Raw genomic sequence first — 16,134 nt, forward strand, 5'->3', positions numbered from 1 at the left:
TTCTTTAACCCTCATTTTGTTTAACCCTCGTGCTTTGAAACCCTCACAACGCTCAAGACTCCATTTATCGAACCACTCGCTATACTCGTGGTTCAATTTTGGAATCTTTCGCTTGCTCGGGTATCTATAGGTATTAGCACGAGCGATTAAACAACAACTTTGCCCCCTTGTAAAACAAATAACTATTAAAGGTAGGTATTTGGTCAAAGGTTGTTGCTAAAAATTTGATTTGGGGCCGTTTATTTTTAAGTAACTCAACTTACAGATTGAAGATGTATTCGTCCTAGAATTTGCATCACTTGTTCTATCCGAGCTCACCAGAGAGCCGCTCGGTTGCAAGCAATTGTTGTCTGCCAATATCCTGAGCAGCCTATTCTCGAGGATGAAGAACAGCCTTGACCCTGATGTGCAGAAAAATTGCCTTCAGGTACGTACGTACCTACGAGACGTCGTATAAGTAGGTTAGGTGCCTTTCCTCTGGTTGAAGGAAGGTAGGCTTTATGTCGGACGTAAAAGCGATCTAACGAGCTGCTTAGTTCCCTTAGCGTGACCTTTTTCCTATACCGCTTTTGCTATATTGATTGATAGATTTGGAGCTTGATTACTCTAATCGCGTCTCTCTTGAGGTACTCATGCGGATTCAATCGTTATTATCATGTATCTTTTGTTGACTAATTAGTTAATTACTTTTTCATAGACCCTCAGCAACCTACTAGACGACCCGGTCTGTGCTTCAGAAGTAGTCAAGAGCAAGCAATTCAGTTGGCCCTCAATCCTAGCACTGATACATAGCAAGTACCTGGCCATACAAAAGGCAGCATTTAGGACGGTGGATCAGCTGATATGTCGGTACAATGATGAAGCGGTGCAGAAGACTTTTAGATCTTCCGGGGGGGTGTTGGACCTTTGTGATAGTTTAGAGGTCAGTAAACCGAAAGTAAATTAATTTTTCCCCTGAACTTATTAATAATTTGTTTGAACAGTTATTGTACGATTTTACGCCTACTACCTACAGATTGTGGCAAATTTCCTAAAAGTTGGAAATGTTCTCAGATTTTTTGGAAAATTTCACACAAAAAAATATTTTTGAAAGGGAAGGTTTCAATCTCCATCCAAAAACATAAGACGCTCCCGAAATTTACCTTTGTAGAAAATTCGCAACCTAAGAACTTTCCAGCGGTACATCAGTAACCCCAACTAACCTTAAAAATGATTATTTGAATAGTCGTACGAGTTCCACGACGCTCACGCGGTGGTGTTAAAGATTCTCTTAAACTTCGTCGGAACCGAAGAGAACGCATCTCATGTATACCAGTCCGGATGTATTCTGCGGCTGCTTGCATACTTGGAGATAGCGCTGCCGACGATGAAGCCCTACTGCTTGGCTGTGCTCACCAAGATATCCTTCTCTTCTAGCGGCAGAGACGTATGTAGCGTGCTTTACAATATACGCGGTAGACCCCGGAGGCCTATATTTTGTATTATGAAATTCATGAAATCTTATTAACGTCAGTTGCTGCTCCTGTTGGTGAGGAACGGTGTTGGTCAAGCAAGTTTGAAACCAGTTTAGAATTAGCAGTCTAGCCTAGACAAAAAAAGTGCGCGTACCTAAATCGTAGTTGGCCTAGTATTAGCGTGTCAACTTTTTTTTTTCTTATTATTTATTATAGATAAGACTTAATTGAGTGCTGCTGGTATGTCTCCAGGCTCTATACGAGACGGAAATAGACCTGGTCTTCTGCCAGCAACTCCTCGAATCCGACGTGGATCTGCTGGCTGATGCGGCGATGGGCGTCGCCAACATGACCATGCTGTTGCCCTCTGCAGTGCGCATGTCCGACACCAATATTATCGAGGCCCTTTGTGGTAAACATGAATTTACTAATGTTCGAGTAACGTCTTTGTTTGCCTTGGTTAAATAAGCAATACGTAGGGAAGATAGGGGGCTTCTGGCTCAGTTTAGGTATATGTTGTTTACCTAAGTATATACATTCAAAAAAGTGACATTTGATGAAGTGGAACTGCTGATGAGGATCAGAATGGAACTCTTCAACGAGGCATAGTTCACGTTTGGTGATTTGTCCTCTTCGTTATGTTTGTTAAACAAGTTAAGTTTTCAAGCCACATTTTTGTCAAGCTCGAGTTCTGATGATGGGATCCATGAGGAAATAAAGGAATCGAGGGAACTCCTCGAATCTTAAAGACATGAGTAAGTATAGAGATTTTTGTAATTTCATTGAAAATTAAGCATTTACATTAAAAACTGTCGCATTTGATGAAGTGGAATTGCTGATAATGATCAGAACGGAACTCTTCAACGACACATACTCTTCGTTATGTTTGTTACGCAAGTGAAAGACGACCGGTTAAGTTCGAGACAAAGACTGATTTATTCAAATCTGGGAATACCCACATATATCAATTCATACTATACCCACAATAAAGGTATTTGGTAATTCAAATTACATGAATTGTGTGTTTTGCCTCTTATTACCTGTTAAATGACAATGGTCCATTACTAAAGCTTCATCTTTTCCATTTCAACCCGAACCCGCGACCTCCGGATCTAAAGTCGGACGACAGATCCACTGAGCCACCACTGCTTCCAATTTATTACTATCAAGTTTCACTATAAATTGTGCAATTTAGTAGCTGGTCTTTTTGTTGACATTTGTCCTCAAAAGCGATAGTAAGCGACAACGCAGCGGCGTGGTTCTACATCAGAATTAACGCGCTACAGGCTCTGGCCGCCCTCTGTCTGAAGATCCCGAAGGCGGCATACAATCTCGTGGAGCCGAAGACGTTTGCAGCTCTAAGGAATATTAACAAAAAGTGTAAGTTCAAAGACTGCCCCAAACCCAAGTGCATAGGACAATAGCAAAACTTTCTACAACTTGCACGTCTGTTCATAATATATAATATAATATATAGGTAACTTATCGAAAAAGAAAGGATACCTACAAATATTGTATATATACCTTTATCACGCAAAATAGGCGCAAGTCGTCGAGTTGCGGAAAATCACCCGAACTACAATACAATACCTATATTTAATTTTTAATGTAACTAATATACGTGCTCATAACTCAATATTCTGGTAATTCAGTTAAAGATACCCCAATAGAAGCACAGCGTCTGGCCATGGAGTGCTACATTAATCTCCAGACTTACCACGTGAGCATGAAGGCCATGCTCAATGTTGACTTCATTCAAGAGGTGGTTAACATCTTGCAGGTACACGTTACTCTATGTCGAATCCTCAATTCCTCATTTATCTGAGGTAGTAGTAGTAGTAGGTATTGGTTAAAGCTCGAGTCTTTTGCTTTAAGACTCGACTCAGTTTTTCAGACCCAAATAATGAAGACAAAACTCGAGTTCTGTCAACTTGTAACATGCCCGAGTCTTTTGTAGGGGTGCGTATCGATGGCTATAAACATTTTTATTATTATCGGTTGCAATAACGCTTATTTAGTATAATTATTAAATGATATAACAACACTTAATATATTTTCATATGATATATATTATCATTTTATATAATGATTAATTGATCTAATAACATTTAGCATAACATTCTTGAAGTATAATGCATATTTCCTATACCGAATTTATGATATAAAGTTATTTCATCTAAAGTAGAATTGTAATAACCTTTGTTGATATAATGTATTAGATATATAATTCCACATTTACTATTACACACTACAAAAAACGATACTCTTTCTACGTATAACGAACTGCTATTTATAACTAGGTAGGTAAGGTTAAGAACTGCGACCCCTACACAAAACCAACCGCTACCAGAATACTAGGTTAGGTTAGGTTAAGAACTGCGACCCCTACACAAAACGAACCGCTACCAGAAAAGTAGGTTAGGTTAGGTTAGAATTGCGTCCATTACACAAACAAACCACTACCAGAATACTAGGTTAGGTTAGGTTGGAATTGTGACCCCTATATAAAATGAAAGGAAAACAGTTTAGATTAGGTACGAGTAAAGATAACCCAATTTGCAAAGAAAAATTGATATATATATTTATATATATATATATGTCGGACCCTGACACCAGAAAGACGTATTGCAGCGTTATAGTTCATTATTTTAGTCGCCTGTATAAAATCGATTAGCAATGTTGAGCTACGTATTATTTGGTTGTAACAAAATAAATAAAGTTGTGTAGAGAGTAACGCCGTCTATTGGAGCATTGTTGAAATAAAGTTGCGTAGAGAGTAACGCCATCTATTGGCGTGTTGTTGAACTAAGATGACAGGTAGAAGGCTTTGGAACGTCGAGAGGTTTCTCTCGAGTGAGCGTAGGCACGAGTTGGCATTTTTGTCGGTATGTTGATAGACTGGTCGAGCAGGTTTGCCAACTTGACTGAGGCGGGAGCGGAGAGGCTCCGCCGCTGGTAGTGCTTCTTGATCGGACCGCGCTAGAGATCGGACGTACTCGTTAGCCAACCTCGTGCCTATCTCGCTACGTTCCTGAAGGTTTATACCTGAAGGATTATTCTGATAGCTTATAGAATCCCGCGTTCTTTAACCATTTAGCTAAGTGTTTTATTTCAAGTGTTATTTTGATTTCTTATGTTTCATTAGAAGCTTACTTTTGTGAAATAAAGAAATGATGTATGTGTTGTTTTAACTTGTTTTGAAAAGATTTGTCCCTCTGAGTTTGTTGCCGGTCCCATATAGGGCTAAATCTTCTCAGGTCAGATATGTAGGATTGGAGCCGGCCTAGTTTGACTTGAATAAAGATTTAAACGGTTTCTTTTTACTTTCATATCGCTCCCTTGAGTTAAAAATAGCAATTAGTTCTTTTAAGCATTTAGTACTGAAGTATAGTAGGCACTAGTATGGTTAACGAGTCCGAATGTTTATTTCATTCACTGGTAGGGTAGGTACTGGCTTAGCTGTGAAGTAATACATCGAGATACTACCCCACGGACCCACCGCCTTTGAGACCATCGGTACTCGACATATATATATATATTTAAATTAAACATTGGATGTTTTTTTAGATTCAAATTGGAAGCCTCGCGATACTTGTTAGTATGTACGTGTTTGCTGTAAAAAAAAGTATCAGGCGTTAAACATTTACATATGTCGTCATAAAAATACCTATATTATACCGAATAATGCTTATATAATAATACTTGTATAATAAATGAGCATTATATCACATGATCGTTATAATAAACTAGACGGGCCCGCAGCTCCGCTCGCGTAAATGAAATAAAGAGTTTGTCTTATGTTTAGTTAAATACCGACATTATTATGTATTCAACCCTGCCAGGGTTTATAACTGTGATAAGGATTTCTTATTTGTCAAGTAGGTAGCCGTTATTTGGATAACTTAATTCGAAAATTTCTTATAACGTACGTAGGTATTTATTTAAAACTTGTTTTAACATAAAATTATTACTTATTGTTGTAAGCCTAGTTGCAAAAACGTTCATTAGATTACTTATTTTCCGCTTTAAGCCACGAATATGGACGACCACCAGACCACCACCCATAAATCGCCTTTTCATACAAACGTAGGTAGTCCCCATTTCCCTTTCTGGATCTTAACATTACTACGGCTAAGGTGACGCAACGATCCAAAGGACTCACCTGGCCTCCGATACCAGATCACGTCATGTTTCTTGCGATCTTGCGATAGCTCACGCCATCGGGCGTCTCCCATTTTGTTGTCCCAAGTACGCTCGTCTCCCATTCTATAACTTTGTATTTTTGGCTCATCTCGGCAGCCCTTTCCCTGGACGAATGACAATGTTTGCCGAAGCCATGAAAATCAATCTGAATAATAATAACTCATAAAGAAATTTAAAACAATAAAATACAAATTATTAACACGATAATCATACGATAATATTAATTTGATTGATATGTCATAAATGGCATAATTCACTCGTATGGGCTATGGACTAAGGTTGAGGTTGGCAGCACTTTTTATTTTACTTCGTGTAAAAAAACTCAGAAATACCTGTATACCAACATGACAAACATAATTTAGGTTACTTTAACTTACGGATTATTTGGTCTAATCTGTAGCACCGCCAAACGAAAGCAACCGAGAGTTGCCGAAAATGGTCGATCATCGTAAAATGAAGATTGTTATGAAATTTTCTTTTGCTTATTATAAATTAAATACGCATCGAAAGCGATAGTTTTTATGCTCTAGTTCTATTCTCATATTTAGATAATAGATTTAAACAGTTTTTTCTTATCATACGTGCGTCGTATGTCGTATTCGAGATACGTGTCAAAAACTTTTTTAGAAATTTGTAAGGCGCCATCTCGCTTCTTCGCTCTTTTTTTATCCCGTTCTGGTTTTTCGATTTTATATATATGATGAGTGTTATATCAAAAGATAATTATATAAAATGATATTAAACATTTTAATAATATACCAAATGTATATTATACAAAATGAGTTATTATGTTTTCTGAAATTATATTAAATGTTGTTATATCTACAGAAAATATATGAATTATTTTCATATCGATCATTACACACCCCTTCTGTAGAGACTGGAGGCCTTTTCAAAGAACTCTCATTTGTTTACATCAAAATGCATTATATTCATATAAAATACAGGGCTTAAGTACGTACCTATAGGTAACAATACAATAACCATATATTATTTCAGCGTATTGACATCAGTATGAAGAAGATGGCTTGCAACGTGCTCACTGGTCTAATGGTCGAGCCAGTCGCAAAAGACTGGTTCACCCTCTGCAAGGGCGAGGAGGTACCATCGCCCACACTGTTAACTGTCCATCGGTAAACCTTTTTACAACAGGCATAAGGTCCATCAATGGACAGTTAAGAGAGTTGCTGTTCGTATAGTAGAATACGCTTAGGTAATACATATATACATGATGACACGATATGTTGAATTTTATAACAAAAATCAGTTTGAAGAAGATGGCTTGCAACGTGTTCACGGTCTAATCGTCGAGCCAGTCGCAAAAGACTTGTTCACCCGCTGCAAGGGCGAGGGGGTACAGTTGAATACGTCCCATAGGATAGAGACCAAGCCCGTTCAAACGTTTGCCACCATTTGGTCTAATTAGGAAGCTTAAACTTAATCGATCGATAGAGAGGCAGGTAAAGAAATTTCGATTTTCGTTTCTCGCAGTAGAGTTTCAGGTGCTGCTTTCTACAGTTCACATACACGGGCTCCTTTGCGCGTTGTTGTCTACATAGATAAACTTGATACTAACAATTCGCGCCTATAAATAGGGGCTGCTGTCCTGTGCTGCCTCTTACAATTCACGCTCTTTAGGGTTAACTTATTTATTGAACCTGAAAGAACCCCGCACAAAATGATCGGTAATAGCCGTTCGGTCGATTTGGCTGAAATTTTGTGAAAATATAGCCTCTAATACTCTGATCAACTGTGTGAAGTTGCAACTTTAATTAATAACTAGTTTTTAAAATATGACTATATTTATGTTCCATATTTTTTACTTACATATAATTATTATTTACGTGGCAATATCGAGATAAAAAAACATCATTCGAAGGTTCAAACTATCTTCACACCGAATTTCGTCCGGTTCCGCCTAGTGTGAGCGTGGAGAACTAACAAACTCGTAGGTATGTAGCTACATTACGGTGCTAATCGTTACTAGTTACAATTAATTTATATCTGATTGGTTTTACAAGGCTACCTTTGTGCATTCAATGCATTAAGTATGGGATGAAGCGATCTTAATGATGGATACTTCACATTTTCTTCGTATCGGGCAAAACCTAAAAACCATAAGATTGCTGTAACGTGACCACATGTACCAAGGGTTCTTGCTCCACTTTTACACATGCAATAATAGCCTAAGATTGGATCTTCACCTCTCCCGTTACTATGTTCTTCATCAAATGCAATCCACACATAATAAAAGGTTGCGTTTCGGAATCTTGATGTAGCCCTTATTTTAATAAATCCTGGCTCATTGACGTTTTGATCTATGTCGAAAACTCGCTCGTCTTTGTCTTCCGCTGCTAAGTCGTTAATATGACGCAATGTACTGTCTTGAATATATCCTGGAGACAGTTTCACTTGATATGTTCCAAATGTGACCGAGTGCAAATACGCCAGGTCTAACCGTGGAAACAATGGTATTTGTGCAGCAGTTAGTGGGGTCCATCATGCTCTTCTTCGGCCAAGGTTTTCAGCTTCAATTCGTGCCTGTACAACATTAATGTCGTCGACACGTTGTAGCATTTCATTAGCTAACTGGACATTACCATCTGGCATTGTAATAGGTCTATAGTATTTATTTATAATAGCTCCAGCTATTAAAAGAAATGTGTTTAAATTCGGAATATGGGATGTCGAAATCATACGGAAAAGAAGACGAGCGAGTTTTCGACATAATTAGATCAAAACGTCAATGAGCCAGGATTTATTAAAATAAGGGCTACATCAAGATTCCGAAACGCAACCTTTTATTATGTGTGGATTGCATTTGATGAAGAACATAGTAACGGGAGAGGTGAAGATTCAATCTTAGGCTATTATTGCACGTGTAAAAGTGGAGCAAGAACCCTTGGTACATGTGGTCACGTTACAGCAATCTTATGGTTTTTAGGTTTTGCCCGATACGAAGAAAATGTGAAGTATCCATTATTAAGATCGCTTCATACCATACTTAATGCATTGAATGCACAAAGGTAGCCTTGTAAAACCAATCAGATATCAATTAATTGTAACTAGTAACGATTAGCACCGTAATGTAGCTACATACCTACGAGTTTGTTAGTTCTCCACGCTCACACTAGGACGGAACCGGACGAAATTCGGTGTGAAGATAGTTTGAACCTTCGAATGATGTTTTTTATCTCGATATTGCCACGTAAATAATAATTATATGTAAGTAAAAAATATTGAACATAAAAATAGTCATATTTTAAAAACTAGTCATTAATTAAAGTTGCAACTTCACACAGTTGATCAGAGTATTAGAGGCTATATTTTCACAAAATTTCAGCCAAATCGACCGAACGGCTATTACCGATCATTTTGTGCGGGGTTCTTTATTTGCGGTGTTCGATAATAATTTAGCTTATTGGAATAATATTAAATTGTATATCAAGTTACGTACATTAACTTGTACATCCTCCAATAAATAGAACTACGGAAATAAAGAAAACTCACTACACTACTACCAATGAATAAGTATTGGCGCACTCCGGACCGTCCACATGTCCAGCATTTCCTGGGGATGTATCGTTAAGAGGTGATACAATGTGTCAAGTTTTATACAGCCAATGGTGCTCGTGGTTTGTTAAAATTCATTTCCGAATTGCAGGCAAAAATTCGCACGTTCAGCTTGTCAACATTATTAACAATCAATGATGATAAATTGATGAAACTCAATATAGCGACACTCAAGGGACCGGACGCTTTTTGACGCTATAGAGAGTTTTCGTTATAAGTATGAAGAGAAATTAATATTAAAGTAATATAGCCAACAAAATGTGGAAGTTATAGGGAGTGTATCGTTATATCGAGTGACATTATATGGAGTTTACACTGTAGGTGTATACTTACTAACAGATTAGAGTAAATGGTAAATTATGTAGCCTCAGTACATTTACTGCCATCTTTCGAAAGAAGATTTAAACTGTTAGAACGCCATTTGACTTTGATCCTTATTCTTTCACTGATTTGTGTTAATTTGTTAAATATTGAAATTAACGCCATTTACTCGACAGTACGCCAAAGATTATGGCGCCATCGCTCGATTTCAATATTTAATAAATTAACACAAATCCACCGATTTGTGTTAATTTGAATTTTATTTGTGTATTGGAGTGGAACACAATTAAGGATCAAATTCAAATGGCGTTCTAGTTCAAGATGTCAGTAAATTTACTGTGGCTACATAATTTACTTTGACAATCCACCTCATTTTCAAATATTTTTTTGCTATTAAGGTGGTGTCAACGAATCTGCACATCAAACACGTCGGGCTTAACACGGCGTTGTGCACGCTCATCACGGCCTGCGTGACGGATGAAGGAGCGGATGAGTATCTACGCCTTGGCACTGTGCATTTGTAAGCAGCCCAATATACATTTTTGTCATAGAATTTAATCAATTTGTAGTAATTATTTTGTGACTTCGGGCGATAGTTATTCTGTGCTTCGAGATTGTTTCCTAACTAAAAGTTGTTCTAAAAATTTTCTTCAGGTTGAAATTTTTGAATAAACGTAGATAGCAAATAATAATATGTAGGTACGAATAGATTTGTAGTCAGAATTAGAAATGTGTCAGTTTTAGTACCTATTAAACTATAGTTAAATCAAGAATAGTCTGCAGCGATTTTAATAGCATTCGCAGTGTAAGTGTTATTTATACGTCACAATTTCATAGAAGTGTGACTTTTAAAATAACACCTACACTGCGTGTGCTATCAAAATCATTAAAGACTTTTCTTGGTCTAACTCTGTAAAATCGATCTTACGAGACTGACCCTATAAAATAATGATTTATTTAGTTTGGCTTTTACATGGAAAATACTTCGAGTATAGTAGTCGCCTTATGAAACGGCTAAAGCAACCTTTGAATCTAATAAATAATATAGATTAAAGTTACAAATTTCAACGCATTTCTCAATTATCAGGGTCGTTCCAGTATTACATGGAAAAGCAAAGTATAACTGTTTACTTTACAGTATGGTTGAAAATCGTTTAGCAAGATACGTGGTGAGTACCTGGGAGCCCGCCCTTGAGGCGATCTTCCGGCACCAACCCTCAGCTAAGCTGGCCTATACTGGACGGCTGGATATAAACGACTATACTCAGGTCTGTATCTTATCACTGGTACTTCCATAGTTCAATACAACTTCCTTGTTGCTTTATATATAAGTAAGGGTTCGTTTTGTACCTTTTTGGTACAAAACTGGGGTTTCTTCGTTGAATTTCTTTGTTTTTGGAAAGCGGTAAAATACGTAGAATCGATTGTCATTCATTAAAATCGGCTGACTAGTTTTGACAATACGATTAATCACACGTCATGGGCAAGATGTTCAAAATGACCTGATTATGAGAAGAGCGTAAAATAGATAGGTAGTATATTTGAACCTAAACCCCTTAGGTATTTCTGCTGTTGAACGTCCATAGACTGTCTAGTCAAGTCTGTCAAGTAAAGCTAACGAATATCACAAAAAAATTACCGATCATTATATAATTGCAGGAAGGCTTCTACGTTCAAAAGCGGCTGTCCTCTCCGTTCCCCACCATCCAGCAGCTGATGGACAAACCCCCACCCCACGAGGACCCCGTGTTCATATCCCTGTTCCAACCGCCAGTCTCCGAACCCGGGGTTGATGCTGGCATCGATTTCGAACAACATCAGTGTAAGTGCAAACTTGAGTAAAAGATGGAAGGAAAAACATTTATTTAAAAAGAAAACATGCAGACATAAAAACACTGGAAGCTAAAATAGGATCTCCTCTCTGCATAATGCCGCGGCAATCCGATCAGAGTGAGTGATATCTACCTCTACCATACATTTCCTTTTGAGGAACCGTCATGTAGAGTAACTGGGGACATGAGGAATAACATTAGACAAAGGAAATATTCCCCAATTATACGAACGTTGCTGATAGCAGTGTACTTTTTACAATCCTTGAATCAGGTCAGGTCACTTACCAGTCTTAAGGTAAATTCTTTAGCTTCTAGCTAGTTCATAATCAAAAAAATGTCCAAAGTTGACCCTATGTCCCCAGTTAACCAACTTGACGATATCTAGAATTGTATCGACCTATGCCTTATCCTAACCTATGCCTGTTAATAAATGCTTTTTTTTTGATAAATTGTAATTACATCATTGTTTTAGCCCGCGGTATATCGTCGTCGATTATGACTTCCTCCTCGATGAGGAGGCGGCCGCCGCTTCCTGATGATATCAACTTACGAGAATACGTTCTGCAGCAGCGGCTCTGGTTTGGCGATCCGTGAGTTCAGAAATAGAAACTCGTGTCGAGTCTGGTTGCTGCTGTTAGGGCTGAACCCCTGGAGCCTGGCTCCTAGCTTTGGGTGTCGGTGGGCCGGGGTTTGGAGACCCCTGTTTTATAGCATGAACACAAAAGGACGGAATGGAATCGCCCCTGTTTGGCAAGCTTCCGTAGCTCGGTTTGGTAGAGCGATCAGACCGGCGCCGGTGTATCGAAAGATCGAGAATTCTACTCTAGAGCGGGAGTGGAGATTTTTTCCCCCTTTTTAGGGTTCCGTAGGCAACTAGGAACACTTATAGTTTCGCCATGTCCGTCTGCCCGTCTGTCTTTCTGTCTGTCTGTCCGAGGCTTTGCTCCGTGATCCTTTAGTGCTAGAAAGCTGCAATTTAGCATAGAAATATAGATTCAATACTTAAATCCGACAAAGTCGTACAATATAATCTAAAAAAAAATTTTTTTCGACAGTAGGCCAAAGGTATGGCGCCATTGCTCGAAAAGATGGCATCATACCTTTGGCCTATCGTCGAGTAGATGATGATACTTTTTGAAATTTAACAAATTTAACACATATCAGTGAAAAAATAAAGGCAAATGGCGTTCTAAAAGTGTTAATCATTCGAAAGATGGCACAGTAAATGTACTGACGACATAATTTACTTTCACAATATTCCTGTAGTCTAAATTCACTTCAATCGCGTAAAGTAATGTGGGGGTGTAATTTTTTTTCGCTTCTACCCTTCAGAGTGGGGTATCGTTTGGATAGCTCTTTCAAAACGAATAGGGGTCTGCAACAAACAGTTTTTGATAAAGTGTATTTCAGAAATAATCGCTCCGAAAGATAAAAATATTTTGTTCCCCCCAAAAAATATGAAAAATTCGTAGATATTATAGAGTTTAAGAAAGACATTAAATGATAGTTATAGCGAATATAATCAAAAATCGAAAGTTTTGCCGTTTTTGAGCTATCGCAAAAAGACTCCCCTTCATAGTTAAAAAACCACAGTTCAATACTTTTTACAGTTTTTAAAGTTATTTGGCATTATTCACGTAAATAAAATGTGGGATAAAAATAGCTTGTAGGTATTCCGTATATGTATCCTTCATAATGCACTTATAATTTATTTTCTTTTTCATTTCAGCGTAAAATCTGTACGATATATCGAGATAGAAGACGCACATTATGAAGTGAGGTATGAAGCTCATCTTTTTAGAAATCTAAAAAAATACAAGTAGGTATATATCTATATAGGTACTCGTTATGTTTATAAATATACTAGCGACCCGCCCCGGCTTCGCAGGGGTTAATAAATTATATACCTAAACCTTTCTCAAGAATCTCTCTATTGATAGGTGAAAAGTGGAAAATCCGTTCAGTTTTTGAGTTTATCGCGAAAAAACATACAAACACATAGACTTGGCGGGGTACTTTGTTATATAAGGTGTAGTGATGGGTGTCAATGAAACTAGCAATCATCATGTAAGGTGCAGGTGCAAAAATCTGAAAACCAGAAGCACTTCATACTTTACCAACATTGTATGCTACTGCAACGCTTACCAAGGCATCTTGATTACTGCAGTAGGAAGTGCTTCTATTTTAGTAGATATTTGCCATTTTCAAAACTAATTTAATTTGTACAATTTTGGAAACTTTCCGTCTGCTTTAAATTGAGTACCTACCTAAGTCTGATTTAACTTGAAATAAGGAGGATACTGTATTTGAAAGTTGACAAATTTTAGTCAACCAAGTCCTTAATTTAATCAGTGAAAGTAGCTTAGTAGACTGTTAAATGTAGCATTTACTGCACAAAAACGTTCTTTTTAATCCCCGACGCAAAATGGGTGTTAAGTTTGACCGCGGTGTGTGTGTCTGTCTGTGGTATGTACCACCGTAGCTCTGTTTCCGTTTCATTGCTTTGGGGTTTTGCAATTTTTAATTTAATCATTTATATATAGATATCGAGACAAATGCCACGAAGTTTCCATGTCGCTAAAGGAAAGAGCGCAGTTGCTAGCCGAATTTGTAGCGGAGCAGATGCGTGGAACAACCCAAGAGAAGGACTGTACCATGCCCTCCGTGGCCCTACACCTGTCAAACATAATGGTAGGTGGCAAAGACGATATTTGTAGTGGAACATGTGCGTGGAATAAGGAACAAGCCAGAAGGACTGTCATAGGGCCTGTTTATACATTGATTAGTGTCATGTGCGAGTTCATACATGTTTATACTTGCGTTTAGTAGCAAATGCGTATCGCACCGTGGCCCTGAACCTATTGGATTTGATGACAAAAAGGAATCTCAAAAACGTGATAGGGCACAGCGAAATGTCATCCCGTTTGAATCTGGACCACAGCCACAATAAAACTGCTACTTACTCTGTGCGTATGTAGTGTTGTGATCTGTTCTCAGAGCTCCAAACCCTTAATACAGCACAATATGATCAATTAAATGTGGTATTCTGATACTTCTGATAGGCCTCTGAATAAAAACCAATTATTTGTTTTTATTCAGAGAATTTCAAATATATTATATTATAAAAAAATTAAACACATAACTCTGTTATTTAACCGGTTAAAAAGACTAAGTATTTTATTTAACCTTTTTGCACGCTCGCTCGGTCACCATTCAAATCGTTCTTACCGTTCTCCTCTTGCCATACTTCTCTCTCGCGTATGTTCCGTTTCACTCATAAATAAAATCGATTGAGTCTATATTCTGAGGCCGTTTTATGTTTCAGAATGACCTGGATTCTTGTGTGATAGGCCTGGGATGGGTCCGCTACGGTGGCGCGTTGGAGAGAGCACTTTTATACAAGGTAGGTGCATCCACACTGCCCTGTTAAGCTAAAAATCAGTATTTTAAAATGTAAATTCAATGCAAATATCTCCCTAATTCAAAATCTTAATATGAAAGTACTATTTTCATTTGTTTCCGAGTTACCGAATCATGGCTTAGGGGGTATTCCAGCCAAGTGGAGGGAAACATTTACAATACAGCATAGCCCCGAAAATGGCCTACGGTTTGACCGGTGCAATTTGGTTTGACGGTCAAAAACTGCGAGGACAAGTGATTTTCAATTTAAGTGCCATAAAACCAGGATATACAGAGCAGGCAACCGTAACCATTACAACGAGTGACAAAAGTTGTAAACCCAAGTGCTATTTCAGGTGTTGGCTGACCGTGTCGGCTTGCCGTGTGCGCTACACAGGCGAAGTTGCGCGCATGCGTGGTGCGAAGTCGCTGTTCCTGAGGGTTCGGTAATATATCAACAGTAGCTATTTGTGATTGTAAAAACTATCATTGTCACCGCCAGAACCGACCTGTAGGTAATTGCTGCCAAATTTCATCTAATTTGCTTCAGTGATTTAAGCGTAACGAGGTAACGGACAGATAGAGTTGCTTTTGCATTTAATAATATGTATATGTAAGTAGGGATATACCTACGTAAAGGAAGCGTCAAGTACTGTAAAACAACTCAACTATTTATATAACAAATGAAGTAAAATCTTACTCTAGTCTACACACATCCTACGGGTGTACCGCAAGGAGGTATAATAGAGCCATTGTTATTCCTTCAATACATAACTACCCGATGCTACAAACTTCAACTAGACATAAAATATTTACCGAATGCTAACAAATAAATGTTTCAGGAAAATGCAATGAAGGAAGGAAACTACCCTGCAGGCTTACTCCGCGCTAATTACGTGGTGGACCTGATGGTGAAACCGGGGCGGCTACTGCCGCTAGGGGGGGAGGACGCGAGACGTGTGTGCGGGTGTGATCCCGCGCAGCCCCGTTATACGTCGCGCGCGGCTAAAGGATGCTTCTGCAAGACGGACACGCTAAAGTCTTTGAAATAAAAATGTTAACGGAAAACAACTTGATGTAACTGAATGTTCCAAAAGTATGCATGCTTGGGTTCCTAGCTACTTGTTTGTTCCACACGCTGTGGAGACCACTGTGTGTTGGTGCTCGGAGGCACATTCCTGCCTGAGGCCGCTCGGGAGTCGGTTGCAAGATAGGCGACTTGATCCCCGCTCCGGGTCATTCCTGGTGCGGTGCAAAGGTATACATCGCAATTCAACGCGGAAACGCTGCGAGCGTATTGGGTACTTTTGCACCGGGAATGATTCGTAGTGGATTATTTTATTTGATGAGAA

The 16,134-nt window shown here is 38.4% G+C and overlaps 1 protein-coding gene across 1 annotated transcript in view; it reads left to right on the plus strand.

Annotated features, from left to right (window-relative positions):
* LOC134789629 (armadillo repeat-containing protein 3-like) overlaps positions 1–15,834 on the plus strand; it is a 30,995-nt gene extending 15,161 nt beyond the window's left edge. The window contains exons 4-19 of the mRNA XM_063760205.1: positions 266–427; positions 698–922; positions 1,226–1,426; positions 1,707–1,866; positions 2,685–2,834; positions 3,107–3,234; positions 6,657–6,758; positions 9,950–10,071; positions 10,690–10,819; positions 11,211–11,373; positions 11,856–11,973; positions 13,113–13,163; positions 13,927–14,074; positions 14,709–14,786; positions 15,139–15,228; positions 15,625–15,834. Coding sequence (XP_063616275.1) covers positions 266–427; positions 698–922; positions 1,226–1,426; positions 1,707–1,866; positions 2,685–2,834; positions 3,107–3,234; positions 6,657–6,758; positions 9,950–10,071; positions 10,690–10,819; positions 11,211–11,373; positions 11,856–11,973; positions 13,113–13,163; positions 13,927–14,074; positions 14,709–14,786; positions 15,139–15,228; positions 15,625–15,834 — 2,238 coding nt within the window. The remainder of the gene's footprint in view (positions 1–265; positions 428–697; positions 923–1,225; positions 1,427–1,706; positions 1,867–2,684; positions 2,835–3,106; positions 3,235–6,656; positions 6,759–9,949; positions 10,072–10,689; positions 10,820–11,210; positions 11,374–11,855; positions 11,974–13,112; positions 13,164–13,926; positions 14,075–14,708; positions 14,787–15,138; positions 15,229–15,624) is intronic.
* The last annotated feature ends 300 nt before the right edge of the window (positions 15,835–16,134 follow it).

This window comes from Cydia splendana, chromosome 4 (assembly GCF_910591565.1).
Source record: "Cydia splendana chromosome 4, ilCydSple1.2, whole genome shotgun sequence".
Classification (NCBI taxonomy): domain Eukaryota; kingdom Metazoa; phylum Arthropoda; class Insecta; order Lepidoptera; family Tortricidae; genus Cydia; species Cydia splendana.